Consider the following 13,972-nt stretch of genomic DNA (forward strand, 5'->3'; position numbering starts at 1 on the left):
GACCACGAGTCTCTTAGGGAGGTAGTTCGATCAGTCCTAGTTGCTAACTGTAGATGTCAGGTTGATAATAAGTTGGACTACTAGTCATAGAGCCAAGATAGTAGTTTACACAAGTGATTAAATGTATGGCGGGGGATAAGTATGGACAGACGGAACTTCTTATATTGAAACACGTTGTTGTCATTCTATTCTGATGGGAGCTCTGGACTATTGACTTGATCTCATTCCTTTCTCCTGCCACGAACTGTGAGTTTGCCCCTTACCAGGTCGACCCCTGCTGCTCGGAGCCTACGCAGGACGGAGTCAGCTGCTAGTGTTCAGGTGCAAACCTGGAGCAGCACACCTAGGGGAGGACGACAGCTGCTGTTTCCAGATTACCATAGCTGGTTGATTTTGACATACGAGCCACGTTGGATACACAGCCTAGATCGGCTACAACAGCATCTATGACACGGATCAGTGAGTACACATCAGACTTGAATCTGAGCTTTACACTTGGGGATTAAACCACAGTTGAGTTCTGTATAGCCCGTTTGGAACTCTTCTCCTTAACGAACCAAACGGCTTAGTTAATATAAGAAGTTCCGTCTGTCCATGCTTATCCCTCTGCCATACATTTAATCACTTGTGTGAACTACTATCTTGGCTTTATGACTTTTAGTCTAATTTATTATCAACCTGACATCTACGGTTTGCAACTACCTCTCTTAGAGACTCGTGGTCTGTTTATCTAGCAATCCATCCTTCCCACGATACTGGTCTATTAAACAGTCCAGACCTCCGTTTACCTTTGGGACACGTTGATATGACTATTTCGAGCAGAGGTAGTGGTTACCAGGCATGGTTACTCAAGATCCGACTAATAAGTATGCTATTGAGGTTCACTGTCCTGAGTCCAGACTCTTTGCTTGGTTTTATTATATGACCACATTTTCATTTGCACATAGTGTTTGGTGGAGGTGGTTCTTTTTATTCATGTGATTGTTTAGATTTAATGTATAACTTTTTTCAATTTTATCTACTTATCAAAAAAAAAATCATACTCTAGTCACATTACGTGGACTGGGTTGGTACCTTCTTTTGTATGGGGTTATCCATACTTTATTTTTTACTTCCATACTAATACTTCTCCTAAGCTCCTGAAGAAGCGCTTGGCGCGAACATGTAGAGCTCCAATTTGCTACATCAACACACACCAAGCCCGCCCAGATATTGACACCCGCAACTCACTGGTGCATTGAATATGGCTATGGTGCGGCCTTATTGGTGGTTTTGTTAATGGTTATGCCTGATTTGGGGTAGTATATTGTGTACATTTTAATTCTCACCACAATACTTTTAACAAAATTGTAATAAAATGTATAATGCAAGAGATGTTCAGAGACTGTAGACATAATACAGGTGATGGCCATAGACTGCAGACATGGGACAGGAGATGGTCAGAGACTGCAGACCTAATGCAAAAGCTAATTGGAGACTACAGACATCTTGCAGGAGACTCTGAGGCTGTGAACATGCTATAGAAGCTGTTGGAGACTCAGGACATGGTTCAGGAGACTGTCATAGACTACAGACATTGTACATAAAACTCCTAAAAATTATTGCTCTAACAGAGCAATAGGGAAAAACAGATTAGTGTCTGCAGGGGCCTCAAATGCTGCACAGAAAGTGCCAAAGGGCCGCAGGCTGGGCATCGGGCTCTAAATGGCCATGTGCATGAGGCCATAGCAGGGAAACCTTTTGAGTTGGCTTGGTCAGTCTGACATACTAGCCTGTACAGACATCAGTATTTTTACATTTCATTCAGGTTGTACACCTAAGAGGTCGAGGCCCCTTACCAAGCCAAACCTTGATGATTTTGCGTCTTTTTAGATCTAGATTATTTCTATATCGTTGGAGAGTTTGTCATATTATTAGTGAGTTCTAAAAAGGTGAGCAGAGAAAATAAAATCATGTACTAGTTCCGTTTTCATTATGCAAATGGTAAGAAGGAAAGAGCAAGCGCTCTGGGGTAGCTCTGTCAGGGGGTCTGATATGATCAATGTCAATGTGTAATCAGACAATAAGATGAAAATAAAAGCTGATACAAGTCATAAAATTTGAATATAAATACCATACATATACATGAAAAAATTATTAGGAGGTATTCAAGTCCGTAATAATGAGCAAAAGTCCCAAAAGGAGTCAGTGTGCTAATTGGGTAGATGTATCGGACTGCAATAAGTGCTGGCTCCGAAACACAGGGAAGTCAGTTCTGTGGATGAGAGCAAATAAAAGGACACACAGTGCGCCTCTAAGTGCAGTATTCATTTATTTGAAGGAAAGCACACAATATTAGCAACTCACATAAAGTAGAGGGTCACAGGCTTTAAATCATTCCGGTGGTCCGTGGAGGTAGGCTGTGAGGTCCAGTGTCCCGAGGAGAAAGATGGTGGCAGCCGAGGAGATGGAACCGGGAGATGGAAAAGCCGGCCGGGCGTCTTCTGGGTTCAGCTGATGTCCGGGAACCAGACTGGAACGCAGCGTACGCCCTGTGACGTCACCGGAGCAGGGAGATGACACGACACGTTTCAGAGCATGCGCCAAGCTCACAATGGGCATGCGCGCTATTTTTTTCAAGTGTAGGGTCGGGTAAGGAAGGAATAGCCTGGTTAATATAGACTGAAAAAAAAAAGGGGGGCATGGCCGAACAATGCTATACTTAATCAAAACGGCAAGCAGGTAAGAGGAGTTTTAAGAAGATAATTTATCATTTATTCCAGCCCATTATTATTATTATTATTATTATTATTATTATCTTCTTAAAACTCCCCTTACCTGCTTGCCGTTTTGATTAAGTATAGCATTGTTCGACCATGCCCCTTTTTTATTTTAGTCTATATTAACCAGGCTTTTCCTTCCTTACCCAATCCTACACTTGAAAAAAGAGCGCGCATGCCCATTGTGAGCTTGCTCTGAAACGCCTCGTGTCATCTCCCTGCTCCGGTGACGTCAACGCGGCGTATGTTGCGTTCCAGTCTCGTTCCCGGACATCAGCTGAACCCGTAAGACGCCCCGCCGGCTTTTCCGTCTCCCGGTTCCATCTCCTCGACTGCCACCATCTTTCTCCTCGGAACACTGGACCTCACAGCCTACCTCCACGGACCATCGGAGTGATTTAAAGCCTGTGACCCTCTACTTTATGGGAGTTGCTAATATTGTGTGCTTTCCTTCAAATAAATCAATACTGCAATTAGAGCCGGTTCACACTACTCCGACTTGTCAGGCGACTTGGTCACCTGACAAGTAGCTCCCAATGCTGTGCAATGAAACCGTTCTAATCAGAGCGACTCAAGTCGCTCCGACTTAGAAAAAGGTTCCTGCACTATTTTTTGGCGAAGTCGGAGCGACTTGCATTGACTTCTATTATGAGAAGTCGTTTGCAAGCCGCGATGAAGTCGCGCTACACGGGCGACTTCAAAGTGTGTGAACCGGCTCTTAGAGGCGCTCCATGTGTCCTTTTATTTGTTTTCATTATGCAGGCCAGGCTCTAGAAGACCGGTAAAGATTGTGCACTGTGTTGAGTTTCAGAGAACAGTTGTTTGAAGTGAACAATCACAGATCAGCTTTCAATGGTCTGACCCTGCCATAGCCTATGTGACTTTGAAAAGTCATCTTTTTAAGGAAAAAGAAACAGACCTGTTGAAACTATATTAAATGGAAGGCAGAGCAGTTTTGTGTGTGTGTGTGTGTGTGTGTATATATATATATATATATATATATATATATATATATATATATATATATATATATATATATATATGTATGTGTGTGTGTGTGTGTATATAAAAAAAAAATACTCCTTTATTATGGTGAGGGTTGCAAAAATTGTTTAGTTTTTTTTTTTTTTCAGTCAGGTAAATATGAAATATTATTCAAGAGAAAAAGTGGCGCTCTGTGGCTAGATCTCTTACCACATGTATCGGCTTATTTAGTCCATAGTGTCATCAAAATATTTGAGCAGGGAAGGGACAAGAAGTCCTTCAGCTTCTTAGGCAGATAAAGGGACATCCTCACTGGCATACAAACTCAAAGAAGCATAAAGGGTACAGTAATAGGACTAGAGATGTTGAATGATAAAAAGAATATCTCACGTATACAGTGTAGCTAGTATCAAGGTATGTGCAGAGAACAATCACAGTGCGATATAAGAACAGCAGGCCAGGCGCCGGATGTCCACAAAGAGGAGCAATCGCAGCTGCCTAGGGCTTCTTTTTACACTTATCCATTTGTCTTCTTACAAACAGTTTACAGAACTCAGTAGCTCAAATTGAAATTCACACAGGTAAATCATTATGAGGAGTAATTCATCTTCATTGCACAACTTGTCCAAGGTTTCAGTCAAAGACTGTACTGCCTTTTTAACAAAACACCAGAATTGGATCTGACCTGGTGAGGCGAGGCTACTTAAAAGTAAATCTGTCCTAACATAAATATCTAGTACCAGCTGTTTCTTGCCTCTCCTGCTACAGTGTTACGGTGGCTCAAACGCTTTGAGTAACTGACCTGCAACAAGTATGTAGTTAGAATTCCAATTGCACGAAGGCTTCACTTGCTACAGGTTTGATCCAGGTCAGTGACTCAGAAGACATTTAAATTAAAGTGAGACGATAACTAGAATTTTCCTGAAAAGGTTTATCTCCATTATTCCCTTACTGCAGTACTTCGGTAACTGGTAACTGCTTTCTTCCATGCGGCATTTGTAGGTCCTGGCACTATGTCGTACTTTTAACAAGCAAGTTTTTATATGTTAGCGGTTTGTGTCTTTATAGGATTTATTAATAATTAAAATGTGGTTTCATGCCTTCCCTTTTAGATGTTTGGGAACTGGACATTTGGGACCTTGGTGTTTACAGTGATGGTTTTAACAGTTACCATGAAGGTAAGCATTTCTCACACTGTCAGCATCATTTCTTGTATGGTCAGGAATATGTCCGTGCATCTACAAGAGCTTTTGGTGTGGTTACCACACTTCTGGACTTATAAATAATAGCAAAAGGGAAAGTGGGGTGGCAGGCTACTGCAGCCAGCTAAGCTTCCATTGTTCGAATACATGTTAAAATTTCTTTTAACATAGCAACCCTACTTTCCTCTGTTAGTTTTCATGAAAGAAACCCCTTACCCTCAGCACTTACTAATACACAGTAAAGAGCTGGTTTGTCCTCCGTGTCTATATTTCTAAATAAAGTAGAAACAAAAGAGTTGTGAATAAAATTTGTGTCTTTAGTACACCACACTCCAGACAGCCTGCAGTCTCTTTCTCGCCATTCAGTGTAAATGAAATATCAGCCTGCTTCTGAAGCTCCTGATTTGCATGGCAGCATGTGGAACTCTGATCTCCGGTTGGCAGACTGGATGCACCCTTTACCCACTGTAGATTTTTGTAGTGTTTTGTGCCGGATTTAGGATCTTCCCTGGTAAATCTCGCTGCAACCACTGTGATTGTGTGTAAATCGGACAAGCTGACATCTGGCTTTCCGATAAAAGCAGTTAGGCACCTCGGGATTGCTTTTATACCCCCCTTTTGGGTGAAGTTCCACTTTAATATAAGAAAATCAAAATGAGTCACTTGTTGCTCAAGTGCAAACATTCATCTTGATTGTTAACATTGCAGGCAAATGTACATTTGAAACACCTTAAGGCCTTGTTTACACTAGTGGTTGGGGGCGATAAAACCCCACAATTGAGCTGTAGTTTTACTGCTGAGGGCTGAGTAAATATGCTGTGGCTGGGATGCTTTGCATCGCTACACAGTATAAATTATCCCAGCTGTCACGTTCATGCGGGCAGTACTGCCCGCTAAACGAGACCCGTTCAACTGAATGGGGGCATCCTGTGTGCAATGGACCCAGCTGCTGCATGCTATTGTAGGGTTCAAAGAGTAAAAGCAAATGATGAGGAGCCGATACTATCCTATTATAAAGCATGCAGCATGAGGTGCCGAAACACCCAACATTCCCAGGTTCACAGAACAGAGCCAGGACTTGTGACGGGGAGATCTTGTTGTAGTATACAAGACATATAAGATAGTAGGGACTGACTCAACCCACCAGGCAACTATAAGTAAAATATCACTTTTTGCTTAACTAATCCTTTAAATCCTAATATGGATGCCAAGCTGTGATTTCTTGCATAGCAACCGCCATCATTTCTATTTTCGAAGTTGGTAATGTGCTTTCGGTTATATTTGTTCTAGTTTATAGCCCTAGAATAGTAGCTTGTAAGTAGTAACCAATTGTGTTTGTTTGTTTCCCAGATGGCTCTAGAAACCCAGTTCTGGACATGGATGAATCATTTTGTCACCTGGGGTTCCATTGCATTTTATTTTATATTTTCCTTGTTTTATGGTGGAATCATCTGGTAAGAGCAAACCTCTTCTGTAATTGTGGATGTGCAACCTGTTTCCTAGGACCCCAAATAAGGTCTTAGGAATAATTTTGGAAATCTCATTTATCAGAGATGACATTTCTATTACATTTATTTGAACTATTTTAGGGGTGTTTCCCTCTACCCTAGCAAGCAGTTACTTAGCAGGTCCTAACCTAAAAATACCTAATCAAATTTCTTCTAATATGTAAATTCATATGTATCATGTCTTTATTTCTCTTTCGTTCATTGATGGACACAGCTCTTCATCATCTTGACCGTAGGGTTATACTGCTCCCTACAGGAGTAGGACACTAGGCAGAGAAAAAGCTTAAACATGCCTATGGGGTAGTCCCTGGGGGTATACTCCCCCCTTTCTGCTATAGATATTCAGTTTTCTCTATCGTTCATTGACAGGCGCAGTTCTCTCTGATTCATATCAGTAGGGTAATACTGCCCCCTACAGGAGTAGGACACTAGGCAGAAAAAAGTTCTGGCTACGCCTATGGGCAGACCCGGAGGGTACACCCTCTCTCTTCCTGCATAGGATGCCAGTTTTAATCTGCCTAGTCTGGAGTAAGGACCTAGTTCCTTGCTGGGATCTTTGGTCCTGGCATAGAAGTACTGTATTTTCTGGCGTATAAGACTACTTTTGAACCTCAAAAAAATCCCCCAAAAATGGGAGGTCGTCTTATACGCCGAGTATAATATCTCCAAGGTAACCTAAGTATAAGTATTACCGGTAGATCATGTAATAGGGGGGGTCGTCTTATGCGCCCAGTCGTCTTATACGCCAGAAAATACGGGTAATTTTTTTATGCAGATTTATTTTACTAGTCATTTTTTCTCTGGATCGTTTTTCCTGTTAGATCTTCTAGCAATTATGCCGGGCTGGGCGACCAGACTGGACCACCATATCCAGTGGTCACCCCAGTCTGGCCATCGAGCGCGTGCAGGCCTTCGCTCCGCGATGGGTCGGCCGCAACATAGTCCTGCTGGACGGGGACTGGCCCTGCAAATGTTAAACGTCTCGCCAGGACGCACACGACAGGGTCTAGGCTTATGTCGCAGCGTTCCTATTTTGCCGACAGCCCCCCTACTTAGTTGGCGTGAGGTTCTGTGATGAGATGGTGCCCGCCCGTGTTCCCGGTATGGTGAGTAAACGTTCCCCATACCCCCCATTCCCTGGCAGATTTTGCGGTGGAAGTGGGCCCTGTCTCTGGGACGGTCGGACCCTCACACTCCAGGGTTTCCCTCTGTCCTGTTGTGACCCCCCCCTCCACCACCACCCCTTACACCCCCTCCCACGTGGGGGACTGTTTGGGCCTACCTGAGGCTGGGGCCTAGTGTGCAAGGCCGCATGGGGGGGCGGGGGAGTGCGCCCGATCTTGTCGGGGGGCGCCTTGGTGGGGTTTTCTGCTGTGGATGGGCGTTTGGGGGGTCCCGATTACCGTGATTCCGCCATTTTGTTGTAGCTTCTGTCTGCTTCTATGGTGGCGACCATCTTGGTACACCCGTTTTCTGCCATTTTACGGTAGATTTTTTTGCTGTGTAGGCCAGTGGGAGTGCCTGGAGGACAGTGGTCTCTCCCTCTCTGTGGGGGGGGGGGTCTGTTAGCGTGCGCATGTCCCTCTTGCCCTGGAGGAACTGTTGGACCAGCTGGCGCAGGGGCTGCAATTTGTTTGCGATGCCGCGCTGGTCGAGGCTCCCTTGTATGGGTCACCTTGTCATTTTCGGCGGTGGTTGTCCAGCGTCTACTTGACCGTAGTAGTGTTGGTCTGCAGGTCAAACTTCTACGACGGTCTTAATGGATCTCCCTGTTCAGGGGGATCGTCTGTTTGGCGCTGCCCTGGATGACATTATATAAGGGTCTCACGGGGCGAAGAGTGTTTTCTTCCACAGGCTAACAAGGGTAAGGGCCTAAGTCGCAGTCTTCCCTTTCGGCTCGCCAACAGTTTTTGTCCCTCGGGGACGGTCGATGTGGCGAAGTCCTTCCAGACTTCCGCGTGTAGTTCCAAACGACCCTGGTCTGGAGAACATGAGAGTTTTTTTTTTTTCCAGACCTGCGGACTAGGCCTACTCGGTCTGAAGGTGCTTCCTCACCCATCTAGGGGGTGGGGGGAGGTCTTTGCCGGTCGAGGACCTGCGGCTGGCCCGGATCCCAGGCTGCTGGGTTCAGGAGGTCATGCTGTCCAGTTGCAAGATCGTTTATTTCCGGTAAGGTTTTTTCCCTTGCAATGTACGACTGTCCCCAGATCGCTTACTGGCGCTCTGTTTGGCAGTTCAGGCTCTAGTTCAACAAGCTGGACCAACTGGTCCTTTGATGGTTCCGTGCAAATCAAAAATCAAGTTGGTATCAGTTCGCACGGCGGTGGCTTCCCTGCATCAGGGAGATTCCTGGCCTCCATAGACATCAAACTGCCTACCTTCACGTCTTGTTGTGTTCGGGATATCTCCGGGTTCTCCGTATAGTGCTGCGGTTTGTGGCCCGCTCCCAGCACCCTCTGGCGGGTGCAATGGTGGCACCATGGGTTCTGTCATGGGCAAGAACATTTGCTAGGTTCAACTTAAACGATGCTGTGGTCACCTGCGCACGGCTGCCGCCGGCATGGTCGTGTCTGCGTGCTCACGGATGGGCCAAGCCTTTCCTCCTTTCAAGTTGCTGCCAAGCATTTTTCGCAGGATCGAGGCAGAAGGGATTCTGGTCTTTCTCGTGGCTCCAGACCGGGCCTCGTCAAGCTTGGTACGCCGGCCTGGTCAGGCTGGCCGCAGACGATCCTTGGAGAATTCCTCTCAGGGAGGAGTTATTGTCTCCAGGGCCCATCTCCCGTCCGACTTTGCGGTCGCTGACTTTGCCGACTTGGCTGTTGAATGCCAGGTGCTGAAGGACGGGGGTTTGGCTGCTTCAGTGATTCCCACCCTGCTTGAAGCACATTCTAGGGGTGGAAAATTGGCAAGCGGACTATCTCAGTCGACAGGCGTTAGACCAGGGAGAATGGTTTCTTCATCTGGAGGGGTTTCATTGGTTGTGTCTCCGGTGGGGTACTCCAGAGGTGGATCTGTTGACCTCTCGCCTCAATAGGAAGGTTCAGAGGTTTGTGGCACGGTCTTGGGATCCTCTAGCCGTTGCTATAGATCAGGGGTATTGAATTAAAATTCATGGAGGTCCGATTAGTAAAATTTTCTTCCAGCAAAGGTCCAGATTGCATTTTTGTGTGATGACTCGGATTCTTTACATCACAGCCCAGGTGTGCAGGCACGACAGCCCATTCATTTGAATGGGCTGCTGTGTCTGCGTTTTCTGCTGGGAAAAATCATGGCACCTTTTTAAAAATGCAGTCGCATGGAAAGTGCATCGTGCGTTTGCACCATGCAATTTCCATGTGTGGGAAACGGCACCTTGTATTTTATTGCGTTTAAGAGTCAATGGCACGTTTTCTGTGCAGCTGCTTATCCCCCTTCACATCTGCCCCCCCCCCCCACACACACAGCACTGTCCCCCCTTCACATCTGCCCCCCCCCCCCCACACACAGCACTGTCCCCCTTCACATCTGCCCCCCCCCACACACAGCACTGTCCCCCTTCACATCTGCCCCCCCCCCACACACAGCACTGTCCCCCTTCACATCTGCCCCCCCACACACAGCACTGTCCCCCTTCACATCTGCCCCCCCCCCCACACACAGCACTGTCCCCCTTCACATCTGCCCCCCCCCCCCACACACACACACAGCACTGTCCCCCTTCACATCTGCCCCCCCACACACACACAGCACTGTCCCCTTTCACATCACCCCACACACACACACACACACACACACACACACACACACACACACACACACACACACACACACACAGCACTGTCCCCTTCATATATCACCCCCCAAAGTGCTGCCCCTTTCACATATCCCCCCACAGCACTGTCCCACTCCCATCCCCCCACACCACTGCCCCCTTCACATATCCCCCCAACAGCACTGTCCCTCTCACATCCCCCCCCCACAGCACTGCCCCCTTCACATATCCCCCCCAAAAGCACTGTCCCTCTCACATCCCCCCACAGCACTGCCCCCTTCACATATCCCCCCAACAGTACTGCCTCTTCACCTATCCCCCCAACATCACTGTCCCTCTCACATGCCCCCACAGCACTGCCCCCTTCACATATCCCCCCCAACAGCACTGTCCCTCTCACATCCCCCCCCCCACAGCACTGCCCCCTTCACATATCCCCCCCCAAAAGCACTGCCCCCTTCACACATCACCCCCAAAGCACTGCCCCCTTCACACATCACCCCCAAAGCACTGCCCCCTTCACATATCACCCCCAAAGCACTGTCTCCCTTTACAACACACACACACACACACACACACACACACACCACTGCCCCTTATATCACCCCCACAGCACTGCCCCCTTTACATCAACACACAATGGTACCCCCTGCACGTTTTCTGTGCAGCTGCTTATCCCCCTTCACATCTGCCCCCCCCCCACACACACACACACACACACAGCACTGTCCCCCTTCACATCACCCCCCCCCCCCCCCACAAACACACACACACAGCACTGTCTCTCTTCACATCACCAGCCCCCACACACATCACTGTCCCCTTCATATATCACCCCCCCAAAGTGCTGCCCCTTTCACATATCCCCCCCACAGCACTGTCCCTCTCACATCCCCCCACACCACTGCCCCCTTCACATATCCCCCCAACAGTACTGCCTCTTCACCTATCCCCCCAACATCACTGTCCCTCTCACATCCCCCCCACAGCACTGCCCCCTTCACCTATCCCCCCAACATCACTCACTGTCCCTCTCTCACCCCCCCCCCTCAACAGCACTGCCCCCTTCACATATCCCCCCCAACAGCACTGCCCCCTTCACATATCCCCCCAACAGCACTGCCCCCTTCACATATCCCCCCTTCACATATCCCCCCAACAGCACTGCCCCCTTCACATATCCCCCCAACAGCACTGCCTCTTCACCTATCCCACCAACATCACTGTCCCTCTCACATCCCCCCACAGCACTGCCCCCTTCACATCCCCCTACAGCACTGCCCCCTTCACATATCACCCCCAAAGCACTGCCCCCTTCACATCCCCCTCACAGCACTGTCTCCCTTTACATTACACACACACACACACACACACACACACACACACACACACGCCCCCTTATATCACACACACACGCCCCCTTATATCACACACACACGCCCCCTTATATCACACACACACACGCCCCCTTATATCACACACACACACGCCCCCTTATATCACACACACACACGCCCCCTTATATCACACACACACACGCCCCCTTATATCACACACACACACGCCCCCTTATATCACCCCCCCCACACACGCCCCCTTATATCACCCCCCCCCCCACACACACACACACACACACACACACACACACACACTGCCCATTGCATCACCCCCACAGCACTGCCCATTTGCATCACCCCCACACACATACACAGCACTGCCCTGTTAACACACACCCCCCATAGCACTGCCCCCTTTACATCAACACACACACACCACTACCCTCTTAACATATTACCCCCACAGCATTGCTCCTCTTTACATGAATCCCCACACACCAAACTACCCCCCTGTACATGACCCCTGCTCCCCAATCATCCTTCACAACTTCACAGCTATGTCCTCGCTTCACTCTCCTACCTTACACACACAGACACAGAACGGAGAGCAGGAGGCGGGACAATCTCAAGAGGCAGAAGAACAACAGTCCTGCAAGCAGAGAGGCAGCCGACTATGTGACTCCCAGCCAATCAACTCCCAGCAGCCAGCCAATCACCTCCAACCTGAAAAGTTAATTCAGGCAGCTGCCTCTCTCCATTTAATGCCGGCCCCGCCCCCAGTCACAGTCCCGCCTCCTACCATCCACCCTGTTCTGCTAATGACAGCAGCAGAGGCAGGAAAGAAAATAAGCAGATGATCGGTGGTCCTGATAGAGCAGCTGCTCGGGCCGTAACGGACCGCGGGCCGCCATTTAGTGATGCCCGCTATAGATGCTTTAGTGGCTCCTTGGAGTCAGTATCCTCTAATTTACGCCTTTTCTCCTCCTCCATCTTCTGCTGAGACTACTACGCAAGATGGAGACAGAAGAGATTCTGGTCATCCTAGTGGCTCCAGACTGGCCTCGCCGGTCTTGGTACGCCGATCTGGTACGGCTGGTCACCGATGCTCCTATGGAGACTCCCTCTCAGGGAATATCTGCTGTCCCAAGGGCCAATCTTCCATCCTGCTTTACAGTCGCTGACTTTGACGGCTTGACTGTTGAAAGCCAGGTGCTGAAAGACAGAGGCTTGTCTGACTCTGTGATTCCTACGCTGTTAAAAGCTAGAAAGTCTACTTCTAGGAAGATTTACCATCGTACGTGGAAGAAGTATATTGCGTGGTGTGAATCCCTCCGGGTTCACCCTCGTTCCTTTTCGGTGGCTCGATCTTGGCTTTCCTCCAACGAAGGGGTGTGCAGCGCCTGGCCTTGAGTACCATCAAGGGCCAGGTCTCAGCCCTGGTGGTTTTTTCAATGCCTGTTGGCCACACGCTCTTTGGTGCGTACTTTTCTCGAGGGAGTGGGACACTTGGTTCCTCCAGTGCCGTCTCCATTGCTGCCGTGGAACCTCAATTTGGTGTTGTCAGTTCTCCAGAAGTCTCCCTTTGAAAATATTCAGGAGATTCCCTTGCTTACGTTGCCTCAGAAGGTGACCTTTTTGGTGGCCATTACTTCAGCGTGCAGGGTGTCTAAACTGGCGGTGTTGTTTTGTCGTTCACCTTACCTGATGGTTCACAGTGATAAAGTGGTTCTGCGTCCATGTCCTTCATTCCTTCCGAAGCTCGTCTCTGACTTTCATCTGAATGAAGACATGTTGTTGCCCTCCCTGTGTCCCAAGCCTAAGCCTCCTAAGGAAGTTGCCTTGCACTCTCTGGATGTGGTTTGGGCAATAAGGGTGTATCTGGCATCTACGGAGTCTTTTAGGAAATCGGACTCACTACTTGTCCTCGTGGATGGACCTTGCAAAGGGCTGGCTGCTTCTGCTGTGACCATTTAAAGATGGATCCTGACAGACTGTTGTTCAGGCTTATTCTGCTAAGGGCAGGTTCTTCCTTTTGCTGTCAAGGCGCACTCTACTCGGATGCTTAGTGCCTCCTGAGCCTTTCATCATCAGGCGTCAGTGATGCATGGTTGCAGGCGGCTCCCTGATCGTCTGTACACACATTCACAAAGTTTTATAAAGTGGATGTTCTTTTAGCTGCAAAGTTTACAGGCTGCTGTTTAGAGCACTTGTCCTCTTTGAGGGTGTTTTTTTCAGGTGAGCTCCAGTTGTTGACAGTTGAGCTCCAATTTACCTGGTTGCCTATGTTTAGCCTTGAGGAAGTTTGTTTTTTCTGCTGTTCCCACACCTCATGTTTGGCACTGCTTTGGGACATCCCTACGGTCAAGAAGATGAAGAACTGTGTCCGCCAATGGGCGAAAGAGAAAATGGGATTTTTGTCTTACCGTAAAAT

General features: G+C 48.2%; 1 protein-coding gene across 4 annotated transcripts in view; it reads left to right on the forward strand.

The window, feature by feature from the left end:
* ATP11B (ATPase phospholipid transporting 11B (putative)) overlaps nt 1-13,972 on the forward strand; it is a 358,393-nt gene that overhangs the window by 281,716 nt on the left and 62,705 nt on the right. For all 4 annotated transcript variants that reach the window (XM_082249614.1, XM_082249613.1, XM_082249612.1 and 1 more), the window contains exons 26-27: nt 4,856-4,921; nt 6,296-6,399. In XM_082249614.1, the coding sequence (XP_082105740.1) occupies nt 4,856-4,921; nt 6,296-6,399 (170 nt within the window). The remainder of the gene's footprint in view (nt 1-4,855; nt 4,922-6,295; nt 6,400-13,972) is intronic.

Source organism: Pelophylax lessonae, assembly GCF_965119305.1.
Source record: "Pelophylax lessonae genome assembly, chromosome: 3".
Taxonomy (NCBI): Eukaryota; Metazoa; Chordata; class Amphibia; order Anura; family Ranidae; genus Pelophylax; species Pelophylax lessonae.